Here is a 16,948-nt window from a genome sequence, read left to right as displayed (position 1 = left end):
TGGGGTTATAGACTACCAAATCCAAATTTAGTATAAATTTTACATATTTTTAAACATGATCATCGACAACAAACAATTCTAGTCTCTTGGAAAAACTAAATTCTCCTAGGTAGTATGAGAACGTTTAGTATGAGTAAAAATAAGCATGAGAGAGAGATAGAGTAAGAGAGTGAAAAACCAAGAGAGTAGGAGAGAGAGTGACTATGGTAGAGCACGTTTAGAGGTTGGAGATCGCCAAAACCTAATACCTTATAATAAGCAAAGAAACAGAGTAATGCAAAGTATTGATAAAGGAAAGATAGGTTGCACTCCATTTTTATGGGAAACTTATGCTTGAATGCATCATGGATTGATGTCAAAAACTAGTTTTTGCCTTTTGGAGAAGTGATGGATGTGTTTGTCAAGAAGAGAAATCATAATTATAAGTGTTGTCCCACCTTTGTTAGATTTAAAGAGAAAGAAGAAATGTTGAAGGCTATTGAATGTAGGGATTGTAGTATTCTCAATGGGAAAGCTTTGCAAGTTAAGAAAGCAGCCCTAAGGCTGAAGGAGGAAAACCATAATGACACATAAAGAAGGACGACTTCCTCGAATCCTAGCTATGCACAAATGGATGGATGGTTCTTCATGAATGTGTTAAACAGGCTTAAATTCCCCTTCACTAAGTTTGACCAAGTAATGGACTCAGCAAAAGAAGCTCACAAATGGCCAAAAAGCAAAAGAGCTAAAAGAAACCAATTACCAAGAGGTTTGGTTTGAAGTGGATTATTCCAAGGAGGAGATGAGATGGGTGCATTGTCGTGCAATCAGCAAGGTGAACATGACGGCTACACCTCTGGAAATTCAAATAGCCTTCGCCAAAGACACAATTGATGTAAATGTTAGGATGGCCAAGAACCTATACATAGTTGTTACATTCAGAGACAGAGATGAAATGGAAATCGTTCTTGAACTTTACTAAGACATCTTTGAAAGGTGGTTTGACACACTTCAACCATTGAAAGAGGCGAGAGGTGTCTATTACAAGCCTGTGTGGGTTAAGATCATTAATATTCCTTGGCATTTATGGCACGAGGACTTATTTTAACTGCTAGGGGATAAATGGGAAAAATTCATCAAATTAGATGAATCAACAAAAGAGAAATGCCAGTTCGATTGGGCACTGGTCATGGTAAAGGTTAATGAAATTTCAATGTTTCTGGTGTACACCAAAATTCATGTTGGGAATGAGTCGTTCAAAGTCCAAGCTATGGTGGACAAGGAGGTCAAAGAAGTGTGTGAGAATATTATGGAACAGGGAAGGTTGGTGAAAAATAATGAAGTTAAGCTAAATGTAATAAAAGGTCCGGAGTACATTAACTGATTAACGAAGAATGCTTATAAGGGAGAAAAAGATGAAATGACAGGTAGATCTCGTATGACCTTGGAGAATGTGTTACAAGATCTACACGAGAAGAAAATTCAAATTAAAGTGCACAGAATCACTAGGCAAAAGGAAAGAAGTGCTAGTTCTACTGCCTAGAAAAATGAGTGTGCAAGCGAAAGTAAGGCTAAAGAATAGACATTTCAGTGTAGGAAAGGCAAGGAAACATGCTGTCCAAAGATCGAGGATGACATGAAAGAGTTGGTTTTTCTAGGAAAAAAGACAAAGAATAGGCCTAGCTTGGTATCAAATGAGAGAAGGCTAGGTAGAAGTAGGGACAAAAGTTTTGGGTTAAGTGTGAGGAACTAAAGGCTATGTGATATTAAACAAAATGTAATACACTTTGGAAGAGATTTTTAAGGTAATAAGGCCTATACTTGAAACAAAAGTTCAATGGAGAGATGTTGGGAATTTGGATCTTTTAGTAAGTATGGTGAGGCCCACAAAGTAGGGAGTAAAAAATTTAGGCCAAAAAAAGTCTCTTTGATGATGAAAAGGATGGTTTACACCAATAGTATGGTGATGGGTGATGGGTTGGAAAAAGACAAATTAGGACAAGAAATAGGCTGGAGCAAAGTGGATAATAAGTTAATAGGAGTGGGTTATATGGGAGTAAAGGAAATATTTAGCTTAGAGCTCAGAAAGGGCTCTGATTGCACCACAATACCTGAGAATTATTTGTCTATTTAATCAAAAATGAGTAAAGAGACAAGTAAGAGTGGATTGGGTAATTCTATAGGGGATTCGGATATGTTTTTATTGGAAATGGTGGCCAAAAGATTGAAAAAAAGGCATAAGGGAGTGAACAGAAAGACAACAGGAAAGATAAAACTTAAGAAAGGAGAGTACAAAGAAAGGTCTTTGGCAAAATTAGGGTTAGGTAGTATGGGGTAAAAATTGAATAAAAAGAAAAGAAAAATGAAGGGAAAAGGAACTAGTTTATTGACAAAGATAGACTCTACGAATGGTGGAATCAAATCCCATTAGATTAAAGAAGAAAAAAAGAGTAGAGCTCCAAGCGAAGTCGTTAAGTGCAATGGGGTCTGACTAGTTCGAAAGAGGCAGAAAGTAGAAAAAGAGAAACAGGAGCCTATAGGTGAAGCCGTACTATGAAAATCAAAAAAGGAGATGGCTAAGGCAACTACATCTGACAATAATATAGCATGCAGAAATACTATAATAAAAAGAGAAGCTGTGGCTACCTACGAGATTGTAAATATGCTAGGCCTTAAGTTCCTCCAAAACAGTGACAAAGTAATTGAAGAATTTGCCAAATTAGAGAAAGAGATGCAAGAGGAAGTGTGACATAAGGTAAGTGCAAATTGAAGTCTTGTGGGTCATTTTTAAATTCATTATGAAGTTACTAACTTGGAATGTAAGCGGCTTAGGTAGAAATGAGAAGAGAAGGACAGTTAGAAAGTTACTATGTAGAGTTAAACTAAATGTTGTTTTGTTGCAAGAAACTAAACTAAAATAGGTGAATTGTAAGGTCTTGAATGCTTTAGGGGGGAAAAGTAAATATAAAAGAGTAGGCAAAGAGTCTAATGGTGCATTTGGAGGTATTATTACATCATGGTAAGGAAATTCATATATGGGTAGGAACTATATTTTGTTGGAAGGATGAGTTAAGGATAAGAATTGAAAGTGCGGGTTTGATAATGTGTATAGTTTTGCAGATGATAGATTAAAGATGGATTTGTGGGAAAAAGCTAACAAAAGAATTAAGGGACATGGATTGTCCATGGTGTATTGAAAGAGATTTTAATGTCGTTTTAAGGGCTGATGAGAGATTGGGTGCTAACCTAAATGATAGAGAAATGGAAATGTTTCAACAATTCTTGAGTCAGGTTGGGTTGATTGACTTACCTTTAAATGGTAGCAAGTTTGCGTGGTGTAACAATTGGCAAAAAATTATTTTCAACAGACTTGATAGATTTTTGTTTAATGAGGTAGTGGTTAGAAGGTACCAAAATATCAAACAATGGTGCATGCCTTCTTTTCTGTTGGATCATAGCCTTGTACTTGTGGGTATGAAAAACATGAATTAGGGTCTTAAACCCTTCTAATTTTTTGGTAACTGGTTAGTAAAAGAAGATTTTTCAAAAGGTTTTATTAAGGCTTGGGATGAAAATGGCAGTAAATATGGGTGATTTTTGGCTAAGAGTAAGGCATATCGAACAAGCAATTAAAAAGTGGCAGGCAACAAAATGGGCAAGAAGCTAATCTAAGATTAAGGAGTTGGAAGAAGATGTTTGGTAACTCTATAATATATAGTTAATTGGGCTTAATTTTGATCATAATTTAGTTTTGTTCTTGTAGTAATGTATAGAAATTAGTAGATTTTATTTAATTATTTTGAATTAGTTAATTTAGATGAGCCAATCTAATCTTAGTTAATTTTATGCTTAATTTAATGTTAATGTGATTAAGATAGGTTATTATTGATTTATTTGTGCTTTTGTAGGTATTTGATGAAAGAAAAATTTTAGTAAAAGAAGAAGAGCAATTTCAAGATGTAAACTTACACTACACATGTTTTGGTATTTTGGCCATAACTCTCTCTACAGAGTTTCAAATAAAGTGATTTTTATACCATTGGAAAGATAAGAAAAAAATATACAACTTTTATGTTTGCTACTTCACCCAATTTGGTGTTAATGTGGTTAAGATAGGTTGTTATTAATTTATTTGTGCTTTTATAGGTATTTGATGAAAGAAAAATTTTAGTAAAAGAAGAAGAGCAATTTCAAGGTGTAAACTTACACTACACATGTTTTGGTATTTTGGCCATAACTCTCTCTACAGGGTTTCAAGTAAAGTGATTTTTATACCATTGGAAAGATAAAAGAAAAATATACAACTTTTATGTTTACTACTTCACCCAATTCAACATGAAAAGTAGTCAAAAAGCTTGTCAAAATTGATGTACTGCAGCAATCCTAGGGCAATTATGATTTTTGTTAATTAATTGGGTAAGGCTATGACCCACGTAGTCTGATGAGGAAATCCTAATTGAAATTGACTTCTTTCTTCACCCAACTTGGCCTAACTTCAAAGTCTATAAAAATAACCTTTTTGAGGACTTTTAAGAAGAAGAAAAGAAAACGAAACACCAGATTGGCAGTGGAGAACCAAGCCACAAAGTCGTTGAAGCTGAGAAGATTTTGAAGGATTCAAGAAGACTTGGAAGATCAAGATTATAATTCTTGAGTTTTATCTTTTTTATTATTCTTTTGTTCTCTTAGTTTGTTTTTATTGCTTAAATTTAATTTGATGATGATATATGAGTTGATGGGGACTAAGTTTTTAATCTAAGATTATGATTGAACTCAATATATAGTCTGATTTATTTATCTCTCTTTTGCTTATGTTTGATAGATTTAAGTTGTTTATTTATTATGTTCTTAATGCTTCTAATTACCTGATCACCAATTAGATTAAATTGGAAACTTAGGTTAAACATTGACGAAAGAGATTTAGGTAGACCTTAAATAGAATATCATATGATCGAATGCACTTAATTGATTAGGTGATTTAATTTGCATGTAGGGTAGACATACACTTATAAGCCATACGTAGCCAAAATTAGAGCATAAACTTAATGAATCTTTTTTCAATTTAATTTATATAGACATATAGTAAATTAATTGAGAAAGGTATTTTTATCAGAAACTCGACAAGTTTGTAAATAATTTAAGACTTTAGGTTAGCAACTTAATCCATTAAACTGAGTTAAAAGAGAGAGATAATGTTTAGATGAAATATTAAGAAACATCATAATCTTAGATCTAGTTGTTAAGTGAGTTTTATTTACCATTTAATTTTAGTTTTAGTTTATTAGTTTTAATTTTTCTTTTTAATAATTTTAAATTATTTGGATAAAATTAGAGAGTTATAATTTTAGTAGTTAATAGTAAGAATTAAAACAATTCTCCTTGAGAACGATACTCTATTCATTATTATATTATTTATTAATGATATGTGCACTTGCATGAGAAATCAATAACAATATTTAAAGGAAACAATTGGATTGGCAAAATAATCGAAAGGATGGAAGATGTAAAGAGGAGTTTATGGGTCTAAGGTTTGAATTGTGGTATGTTTATAGAGTAGAAGAACCATCTTGGCATCAAAAATTGAGGGTGAAATGGTTCTTGGAATGTGATAAAAATACAAAGTTTTTTCATGCAATGGTGTTTGCTCGAAGGAGGAGAAACTGCATTAATAGGATAAAAGTAAATGATAAAGAGATTGAGGACTGTCTAGCTATTAGAGAAGAAGTGGTGTGATATTTTGATTAGTTGTAAGAACTTATGCTGACAATCGACCTTAAAGAGTGGGAGGTGGAATTCATGAGACTCATAGAGCATGGGACCAGTACATTGGAGAATTGTTTTATAGAGGAGGAGGTTAGAGAGGCTATTTTTAGTTATGATGGTAATAAAGCCCCAGGACCTGACGAGCTTAATTTTAATTTGTTTAAGGCACAATGGTACGAGATCAAGGACGAGGTAATGGAGTTTATGGAGAAATTTTATGAAACAAATAACTTTGATGAGAGGATAAACTCCTCCTTTCTTACTTTGGTCCCTAAATGCAACAACCCCATAGATTTGAATGTATATAGGCCTATAAGCTTAGTAGGAAACGTGTATAAAATGGTGGCGAAGGTGCTCACCAATATGACTTAAAAAGGTGGTTGGCCAGGTAGTTAGTTATAATCAGTTTGCATCCTTAAAAGGGAGACAAATAAAATACTGTGCGTTGATCACCAATAAAGGGATGGATTGGTTACAAAAGAGTAAAGATGAGGATATCTTTTTTAAAGTGGATTTTGAGAAAGCATACGATAGTGTGGATTGGAGCTTTATGGATTTTGTAATGTAAAAAATGGGGTTTAGTGAGAGATAGGGGAGATGGATTGATATTTTTATTTCCTCGATAGTAATGTCAACGCTTGTTAATGGCTCCTTATCTAGGCCAATCAAAATGAAACGAAGAGTCAGACAAAGGTGCCCCTTATCCCTTTTCCTATTCAACATGGTCACTGAAGCTGTTAGTGTCCTCTTAAACAAGGTAGTGGCAATGGGTTTGTGCAATGGTATTGAGATAGAGAATAATGCCCTTGTGGTTTCTCACCTACAATATGCGGAAAACACTATGATCTTTTGTAAACCTGAGTTAGATAGTGTCTTAAATTTTAAAAGGATGTTAAGGTGTTTTTAGGGCTCAAAATTGACTTCCACAAAAGCAAACTTTATGGCATAAAAAGTGATGATGCGGTGGAGTCTTAGGGTAATAAACTCTCATGTTCGGTAAGTAAGCTTCCCATGTCTTATTTAGGGCTTTCCTTTGGTGCAAAATATCACTCTAAAATTATATGGTAACCGATGGTAGAAAGGTTCGAAGCTAGACTTGTAGGCTGGAAATCTCAACTCTTATCCATAAGTGAGAGAGTTACTTTGATTAAATCGGTATTGGGTAGCCTTTATGTTTATTTTATGTCCTTATTTGAGATATCGAAAGGGGATAAGGAAGAGTTTGACAAGATTCAAATGAGGTTTTTATGGAATGGGTCGAAGGAAAGGTGAAATATTCATTGGGTCGACTAAGACTCTATGTGCAAACTTAAAGATTATGGGGAACTTGTTTTCTTCGATCTTTTACTGAAAATCCATGCTCTACCAAATAAATAGGTGTGTAGATTTAGTGAAGAAAGAGAGTGCCTCTGGCAAAATGTGATCATGGCTAAAAATAGGGGGGATTCTTTAAGTCTCATTCTTTTGGATTTGGGGAGGGGTAAGACTTTCACTATGTGAAAAAATATTATTAGCCCACGAAATCCTTTAAGGAATCTATCTCTTGTTTTACGTACATGTATAGGCTACTCGATTGGAAATGGTACTAGAATAAATATTTGGGATGATGAGTGGATAAAAGACATTATCCTTCGTATTGCCTTTCCTTGAATATTTGTGCTCGTGATCAAAAATCTGGTAAAGTTTCCAAGTTTGGATACTGTTAGTTAAAATTCTACTACGCAAGTATATGTATCGAATAGACAGTATATTAGCAAGTAGAATATCGATCCCACAGGGAATTGATCTAAAAGTTTACTAAGTACTAAAATTATCGCAAATTAATCTTATCCAAACAATATCAAAATAATATCAAATCAAACTAAGTTATAGCAGAATTAAATTAAGAAAAACAAAATAATAAATACTCAAATAAATATCAAATCAAACAAGCCTAGGATTACAATATCCCTCACACTTCATCTAAATCTTACCTCTCTTCCTTAACTTATCTCAATGGTTTGAATTGCTAACCTAGAGTCTTAATTATTTATAAGGGTCTCCCGACTCATCTTATAAAAATATCTATTTTAACCAACACTATATCCCTATGTGAATTGAAATTAAACAAACTCATTAAGTTCAGGCTCTAATCTGGCTACATATGGCCTATAGGTATATCCCTATCCTATACGCAAATCAATTAATATGATCATATGCTATCCCAATTTTAGTCTACACTAAACTCCCTTTCCCAAGTTTGTTTAGGTTTCTAGATCAATTTAATTGGTGGCCAAGCAATTAAAAGCATTAAGAACAAATTGGAATAAACAATTCAAATCCATTGAAAATAAGCAAGAAAGTGATTAAAAATCTAGATTACATGTGAGTTCAATTGCAATCCTAGAAAAATAAATTAGCTCATAATATCTAATAAAGACAATATCCAAAGAAATTTAGCCATGAATCAAGTCAAAGAAAATAGAAAAACACAAAGTAAGAGAGAAAACTAATAGTTAGAGATTTATGATCTTGATTCTCTCTCCAATTCTCTTGTTTCCTTGCTTTGTTCTTGGCTCCAAATCTCCAGAATAGTTGCTTGCTGCCTCCCTCTCCAAAATCTCTGAAAAAGGCTTCTTAAATAGGCTCCAAATAACTTAATTTTCGAAATCCCGTAATGTCCTTATATTTTTTTTGGAAAGTCGCGCAGCGCTGCGGCGCTACTTCTCCAGCGCTGCAGCGCTGAGCTCTCTGGAATTTTGTATGTGTGCTTCCTTTCATCAACGCTGCAGCCTTGTTCGCCCAGCGCTGTGGCAGTCTATCAACTTCAACGTGAGTTTCATCCTGATATGTTAAGAACTGGGAAGTAGTAAACATAAAAGTTTATCCCTGTCTCTTAACTTTCAATGGATCAAAAATCACATCATTGGACTTCTGTATTGAAAGATTTGCTCCAAATACCACATCATGTTCAGTCTTTACATACTGCTACAGTGGTCCGACTTTGACAAATATTTTGACCATGATCCAATCAGAACTGGGCAACTTGGTGAACATAAAACATGGTATCCCTTCTTCTTATAATTCTATTGGTCTAAGAATCACCTCATTTGGAGTTTTTTTGAAAGAGATATGGTCAAAATACTGAAACATATACGATGAAGCTATCACCATACTTGCACTGATTTTCATCAAATGTGCTTTTTCATCAATTTCCTACAAAAGTCATAAGAGAAATTAGCAATAACTACTCTTAAAGTAATTTAAAACAAATAACTTAAAATTTAACTAAAATAACTTAAATTAATCACTTAACAAGTAATCAAACTTAAATTAAAAAAAAACACCTATAATGCTACAATTCGAACTTAAAATTTCAAAGATCTAGCTACTTAAGCTCCTAAAATGACTTAAAATAACTCCATATAATAGAGTTATCAGATATTGGGACAATAGAGGGATGGCAATGGAATGTGGAACTTAAAAGAAGGCTTTTTGATTGGGAGCAAGATACTTGGGCTTATTTCAAGTAATGCCTTGATCACATCCACCTTGACTATGAGATAAATGACAAGTTGATATGGAAATGTAACCTAAATGGTTGTTATTCTCCTAACTCTTTCTGCAGATCTGTATTACAAAACAATGACACAAATAGGAAGTTATGAGGAATGTCTAGGCAAGATTGGCTCCCCTGAAGGTGGAGATATTTGTTTGGCAAGTGATGAAGGGTAAAGTCACAGTCAAGGAAGAGCTCGTCAAGAGAAATTTGATGCAAAGGGAGGCTGGCTTGTGCACATTAAGCAACAAGGAAATTGGGTCGGTTAAGCATTTCCTTTTTTCATGCTTGGAATCGTGGAAGGTGTGGAGCTCATGGTTAGGAGGATGGGGAATTTATGGGTGCATGCCAATGGACCACCCTCTTTCTTATTTGCATGGAATATCTACTGTGCTTAAGCAAATAGAAAGAAAGTGTGGAGAATGTCACTCTTGGCTATAATTTATTACATAATTAAAAGGAAACCCCAAAGGGGCTTCCAAGTTTAGCCGCAACGTGGCTTTCTTTGGATGGCATTTGTTCAACATATATTTAATCTTATTTTATTTGTTTTTTTTTTAAATTAATGGATTTCATTGATAGAAAAATAGGGATAAGTTCCCTAGATACAAAAACAAAGCACATGATTTTAAGATGCTATGCCTTGATTATCATATCATCTCAAAATCATGTTAACAACCTGCCCAGGAGAAGCCATAAAAAAATAGACCACCAAAAACAAACATCCATATCATCAATTTACAGACAGATGAAGATTCAAAACTAGCATAAAGCCATAACGTCATACCAAAATCCCCCTGCTTAGTAATTCTGAACTCCAGATCACACGCTTTTACAAGTAACCATAACATCTCATTCAAAAGACTCCATATCATCTCAGTATTATTTGATTTGTTGAGGATGCATGTGTGGTATTTTCTTTTTATGCTCACTAAAACCAACTCACGTTCTGGCTTTGGTTCAATTAAGTCTTACTCCAGAAAACATCAATAGGCCAAGAAGCAAAGTAAAAACCACTCTAAAAAAAAAATCTTGCACTTTGAGGGGAACGGTGGCTAGGTTTTTTTACAAAGAGAGGAAATTTGCGGCACAAGGAAGGGCAAGAGAAGAAAAAAAGGACAGAGGAAAAGGAAAGCAAGAGGAAGTCGCTGTCTAAAATACCCAGTCCAACGAAGGCAACAGTGCCGAGGGCCGAGCAAGGAAGAGAGGGTTTAAAGAAACGAGTTGGCTGCTAGGGTAAATGGGAGAAGAAAAACAAGAGAGCAAAAATGAAGAAAAGTGAAAGGGGTTGCCTGGTAGGATTAGGAATAGATACAAAAAGATGAAAAGGGTATTTTCATGAATTGGGTATTTTTATTTATTTAATTTTTTTATTCATGAATTAAATTTATAAAATTACTTTAAAAAGGATAAAAAAAATTAAACTATTGTTTTGATAAGTAACAAAAAATAAAAAATTAATAGAATAAAGTTAATAATGACTTAATAAAATTATTGGACATCCCAAAATTGCTTTCACAATGTGATTAATTCTAAATAATTATAAAGGTATAAGATAAAAAATAGTAATTAAAATTGAAGATAATTTACAAAATTTCATCATTAAAATTAAAAAAAATTTAATATGCGTAATTAATATTCATTTTATTTTGACTTTCAAAAGAAATATTCATTTTATTTTAATAATTTTATTATATAAATTATGTAGCCTTTTTTTTTATTTTGCTATCCATATAAGTTATGTAGCTTATGAATAATGACTTTCAATATATTAAATTTTCTTAATTTTAATTTTATTTTACTATTGGAATCATTGTAATTCACAAAATATGATTATATTAATATTAACTTATATTAAGATATAAAAAATCAAATATTTTTAAAAATTATTTGAATAAAAATTTTACTTAGTAAGACCTAGGAAAATCTTTTTAAAATATAGATATTTTATAATGATTATTTTTAATTTATTATGATAACTATTATTTATAATTTTACAATGTTAAAATTACTTTTTAATTATTATTATTATTATTATTATTATTATTTATTTTTAATATTATATAATTTAAAATTATTTTTAGTAAAAATGGACTCAGTGCGAAGCGGGGCATCACTCTAATATGGGCTATTTGATTCTACAGGAACAAAATACATTTCGAAGAAAAGTGCTGAGACATGCTTGAGGTGTTGGATATTGTTAGAATAAGAGTGGCATGGTGGGCTAAGTCCAAATGGCTTAATGAGAATGCTGCAATCATTCATATGGCTAATTATCTTTCACTGACAAGAGCTGCAGTTCCTTTGAAACCACCGAAACCTGTGGCTAGATGGGAATGTCCGCCGGTTGGGTGGTTCAAGTTCAACATAGATGGGGTTGCTAGAGGCTGCCCGGGTAACCTAGGTATTGGGGGAATTATGAGAGACGAGAAAGGGGTTGTCAAAATGGTTCTCTCTAAAAAGACGGGATGGGGAGATGCTAATTTGGCAGAGGTTCTTGCGATAAGAGAGGCTATGGTGATTTTTGCAGCATCACCTTGGGTATCTAGGGGCGGTATCATTATAGAGTGCAACTCAAAAAACGCTGTTACTTGAGTTGAGAAGCCTGACTCGTCTCCTTGGAAACTGAAACAATTGATATTACAGATTAAAGCTCAGTGGTGGATGGCAGATAAGGTACATTCCAAGATCAGGTGACGAAAGGGCAGATTATTATCCTAAAATGGGAATGGATAGAACAAATGACTTGTTATGTGTTTATCCGTGATTGTGTTGTTATGAAAGTGTGTACAGGGGAAACACCCTCATGGTGCATCACTCTCTGTGGTGTGAAAGTCAGGAAAAATGATGCTACTCCCCCGGAGGATAAGTTATTTTACGTGGGATGGGTTCTCCAATGTCAGAGGGAGTTTTGTCCTTGTCCTGGTGCTAACTGGAAGCGGCGAAAAGTGCAAGGAGACGTAAGAAAAGAAAACTACCCAAGAGGTTATGTTTGCTTTTCTTACTTGTTCTGCACTTTGAGAGACGCAATGCTGGATTCTTGGCCGAGTTTTTGTTGTGTACTGTTTATCTTTATGCGTACATGGCCTCCAAGATTAGAGAGTTTTTGTTGCAGGGGATGTACATTCCACAGGGTATTGACTCGGCGGTGTTTTTGTAAGCCAATCAATTGACGGTATTCTGACAGCTATATCTCAGTTGAATATTGTCCTTTTATATGTGAAAGAGTTCTTCTTTTGCTATAAATCAAAGTTAACTTTCAAAAAAAAAAAAACATGATTTTCAATGTTTATAATAGTAAACATTTGACAAGGACAAACATTTGTAGCCACTTAACACTTTTAATTAATTCAATCAACCATGACTAGAAAATATAGTGGTTTTTTAAACCACATATAAAGCAAAGGCAGCACACCTTAACCACCAAAAATTAAAATTCTTGTAGTGTATTTTCATGACTTTTGGTTACTTTATGATATATACTATTCACAAGTAGTCATTGGTAATGGAAAAGCTTGTTTGTTTCGAAGATAAAGCATTGTTTTAAAAAATGTTTAAATTAAGTTACTAATTAATTATTATTGTAGGAACTCCATTGTTGTTAGTAATTATTTTTGTCACATCTTCATCATTGTTAATTTGTAATTCAAAATAAATTACTATTTAGGTAGTGTTGGGTACTTCTCAACGTTATATGATTCAGATAATATGATTTTAAGTAATGTAATTATAGAGAAAATAATATTACAGTATTTGATATATAAACAAAATAATGATGAAAATGTAAAGAAGATAATATTGTAGTATTTGACTTACAAGTACTTTGTTGAGAATGTAATGTTAATTTTTAAAATTACTTTTATTTATTAAAATGTAAATTTAATATATTTATATTTTTTATTATTAATTTTTATATAATATCATCTACTAAATATTTTTTAATATCATATATTTTATTTTCATTTCTTATTATAATATTATATATTTTGTTTTAATTTCTTTAATATAATTTTTTATATTATATATTTTATTTTAATTTCTTTTACTTATTATATAAATTTTAATTTCTTATATTTTATTTTATTTTTTATTTTTATATTATGTGTTTTATTTTAATATTTTTTATTTTAATTATAATATTATAAAATATTTTTAACAAGATAATAAAAGGTAAAAATGTTATAATATGATTGCATTGGTTTTAAGTTACAATTACATTATATTTTTTATCTGTAATGTAATGTAATTACATTGTATGTAATCTTATATTACTTATAAAATAAATACTGCATGTAAATTAATTAGATAAATTATAAAAAATATGTTTCCATTTCTCTTATAGCAAAGGTTACTTTAATGTTAAGGTTTTGAGCTAAAATGCATTTTAAGTTTCAAGGCAAATGTTTTCATTTTGAAGTCCTAGAATTTACATCAATGCAAGCCATTGCCCAAAATATTAATCCTAGAGAGTTGTGCCTAATATGTTCTCCAGATAAAACCTAGCTGTAAGGGTCAGAAATCATAATATTCCTGCCAAAAAGAAAAAAAAATTTGCCGAGTTGTTATTTAGTTTAATTAATATATTACACGTGGCCCACGTCTGGCAAAGTAGGCGTCATGCTTATTCGTGCTCAGAACGAATCGAGATAATTGAAGAGCAAAGACAAAATTAAACAAGCAAACAAATTGCGACAAGTAAAGCTCTGGGAGAGTCTAGCAAGGCATGTGTTTGACCAGCCAAACTTATTTCCGATGACCATTGCCCTTGTCCTTTATTTAGTAGCCATCTCATCAAGTTTTATGCAGGAACTTTCTGGCTAAAATAACGTTGGGCGACCCGAGAGTCCAATACCTTGAAAGCTTCCTCCAGTTTGATGCATCGAGGTGTTTTGTATTGGCTAACAGAAGACCCTTTTGATATGTAAAAGTCCATGAGCGCATCAAATGTTCCCTGCTCTACCACCCTTATCTCTAACGGCCCGACTGTGTTACCCTTCCTGCAGTTTTTATACAGATAATTCAATGATTCTTCCACAGTGGAGCAACATTGCTCTATTATCTGGGGATTGAACTCCGGCAGATCACTACTTTCTTCCATCTTTAGCTCCCAGAACAATACGTAGTGCCCTGGCACTGTTGAAACATCAGCATAGCTGCTATAGTCCGTCAAGACTAAGCCAAACGGCTTCAGGAGGAGCTTTGCCTGTGTCATGGCCTCTAACAGTTCGTCTTCACTGGTTTTCTCAACATCGACGCTTAAAACTACGTCTTGTCGTCTCACGAACTGAAACTGAGGGGCGTTGTTATGGAATCCAGTTACCCTGAGAACATCTCCAACTTTATATCTATATAGACCTGAAAAATAATTTAAAAAATATATATGATTGAGAATATACACACTGAAAAAACAAAAGTATACAATGAGATAATAATTTGCTACATTCCAAACGTACAACGCTTTAAAAAAAAAGTACTTTTCAAACATATTATTTTATTATTCTTTTCTTTTATCACTTTAAAGTCCGGTGGATTCAAGCATTATGCCAGCAATAAAAATTTTATATAACTTTTAGATGATTAATTCATATAATTTCAGATTATTACTTTGATAAATGAAATAAAAAGTTGTTACACTATGAGACAAACAACTTAATATTTTCTAGTTGACTTTCAAAATACCAAAAAGCAATAGAAAACTTGTTATACAAGTATGGCATGAGGAAATTGGTTGAAGGCTATGCCGCTTTCTTATGCGACTTGTCTTTAAGATTGAAAGTCGTGGCACGTAATTTAAATTTGAAGAGGAAGAACAAATTACCTGTACAAGTTGTGATAACAAGTTCGTAACATTGACCAAGCTTCACATTCACGAGTTCAACGGATTCAATTTCTTCCTTCTTGTTCTGTTTTTCTGTCAAATCGTTGTCAGATTTAGCATCGGAGTGGACCTCTTTGGTTTCTTCCTCATTGCAGTCCTTTACGGGAAGGAACTCGAAGTATGCCACATCGGGAACAAGGGTGTACGATACATCACAAGGCTTACTAAAAGGTTTAAGATTGATCCCCAAGAAACTCTCGGAAGAAGCATATGGCATTGAAACGACAGGTATTCCACCACAGTAGAATTCAAGAATCGGAAGATATTGGGCCATAGATCCTGTAGCAATAACATCAATGTACTTTGCTTTGGGCCAGAGTTTCTTAATTATCCCTTCCCATGATTTATTGGTACATGCAGATTCAATCAAATCAGCTTGCTCTGGATTAGGTCTAGTGAGCATTAATGACAAGGCATTTTTGCAGCCAGTGTCAGTAATCCAATCACTAAGACGACCTGTTCTTATGTTAGAGCATAACTCTTTCCAACAATCTTCCAAGAATCTGATAGCCCGGAAAAGAACAGAAGCGAAAACTGCACCAATGTTTACAACCTCATCCCGTTGTAATAGAGCACAAAGAAATTGGCAATATAGGCTCTGCTTGCTGTCTAAGCACAAGATTGTGGAGATAGGGCTAGTATAAAGACTAGACTCATACTTTTCAAAATTTTTGCTCTTATGGTAGCTTGTTAGGATAGGTCTTGCTGGCAAGCCTGATGGAACATAAATTTCTGGCCTGACGAACAACAGTTGCATCTGCTTCCCTTCCTCCAGCAAGCCATCCACAAACCTGTAAATTTTAATAAGTAGAGCTATTTGTTTAACTGGCTTGTTCTTTTATTATATACAAAAAGTAGACCGGCAAGCTAACGAAGAAAGATTGGAGCTTAATCAGGCACTTACTTGTTTGCCGCAGACATAGCTAGGCTTCTGCAGTATGTTAACTGGTCCAACTGCTTATTTGTCAGAGGCATCATCTTTGCCTGTCCCCTTGAGGTGCCAGAGCTGGATCAAATGAAGTAGTTGATTCACTTTGATGAAGAACTTAGATAAATATATTGCACTAGCTAGTTGAAATTTGAAAACAACAGGAAATAAGAATAAATAAACTTGTACCTCAGGGTAATTGCAGTCACGGGTTCAGCTAGAAGGATGTCTGTGGGCTCTCCATGGACAACAATTCGCTCTATGTAAGGTTTGATGCCATCGTAAGTCGTAATAGGAACTTTCTTCTTAAAAAGTTCCTTATCTGCCTGGCCTTCGAGGAACCTCTTGAGATACTCAGTACCTGCATTTTGCTTTAGTATCTCCTCCAACACCTTTTGCTGAAATTGATCAGCATTTATCGTCAGATCCTCCAAAACCTTCCAGCCTTCTTGAATACTGACCTTTGGTTCCATGATCAAGATTGTGTTTGATCAGAGAACAAGCTAAAGCCTTGCAGGCTGGCTGTAAACTGACGACTTGTAGTTCAAAGCACAGGAAGGCAATGCCTTCTCTTAGAAAGTTGGATTGCTTTTATAGACTATATCTTCCGTTCTCTATTATAAAATTTCTACAGTTTTATGACACGCTATTCATGAATGCATATTGTCGTATGCAAATTAAATCAAATCAATCCAAAGGAATATTACAAGCATCTTATCCTTGTCAATTAATTTTAATTTTTTATTATTTTCGACAGATCTAGAGTCGGGATTTTATATACTTCATGTGTCTAGACTTAATAAAGAGATAACTTATTTATTTTTTAATTTAAAAAAAATTAAAATCTTAATTTTTAAATAAA

General features: G+C 33.3%; 1 protein-coding gene across 1 annotated transcript; it reads right to left on the bottom strand.

Moving 5' to 3' along the window:
• Positions 1-13,820: 13,820 nt before the first annotated feature.
• On the bottom strand, positions 13,821-16,682 carry LOC110416431 (indole-3-acetic acid-amido synthetase GH3.17-like). Its single transcript, XM_021428432.2, has 4 exons — positions 16,276-16,682; positions 16,063-16,164; positions 15,099-15,949; positions 13,821-14,635 (listed from the first exon to the last, which is right to left on the bottom strand). Exons 1-4 carry the CDS (start codon positions 16,557-16,559, stop codon positions 14,079-14,081), a joined length of 1,794 nt encoding a protein of 597 aa, XP_021284107.1. The 5' UTR covers positions 16,560-16,682; the 3' UTR covers positions 13,821-14,078.
• Between the last annotated feature and the right edge of the window lie 266 nt (positions 16,683-16,948).

Source organism: Theobroma umbraticum, unplaced genomic scaffold, assembly GCF_002168275.2.
Source record: "Theobroma umbraticum cultivar Fairchild unplaced genomic scaffold, ASM216827v3 scaffold_30.0, whole genome shotgun sequence".
NCBI classification, from domain to species: domain Eukaryota; kingdom Viridiplantae; phylum Streptophyta; class Magnoliopsida; order Malvales; family Malvaceae; genus Theobroma; species Theobroma umbraticum.
This window is presented reverse-complemented; position numbering and strand designations above follow the sequence as displayed.

Coding starts and splice junctions, on each gene's coding strand:
- LOC110416431 (XM_021428432.2), bottom strand. CDS start 16,559: ATGGAACCAAAGGTCAGTATTCAAGAAGGCTGGAAGGTTTTGGAGGAT. Junction 15,950..16,062: donor GCTATGTCTGCGGCAAACAA/GTAAGTGCCTGA, acceptor TAAAATTTACAG/GTTTGTGGATGGCTTGCTGG. Junction 14,636..15,098: donor TGTTATCACAACTTGTACAG/GTAATTTGTTCT, acceptor ATTATTTTTCAG/GTCTATATAGATATAAAGTT.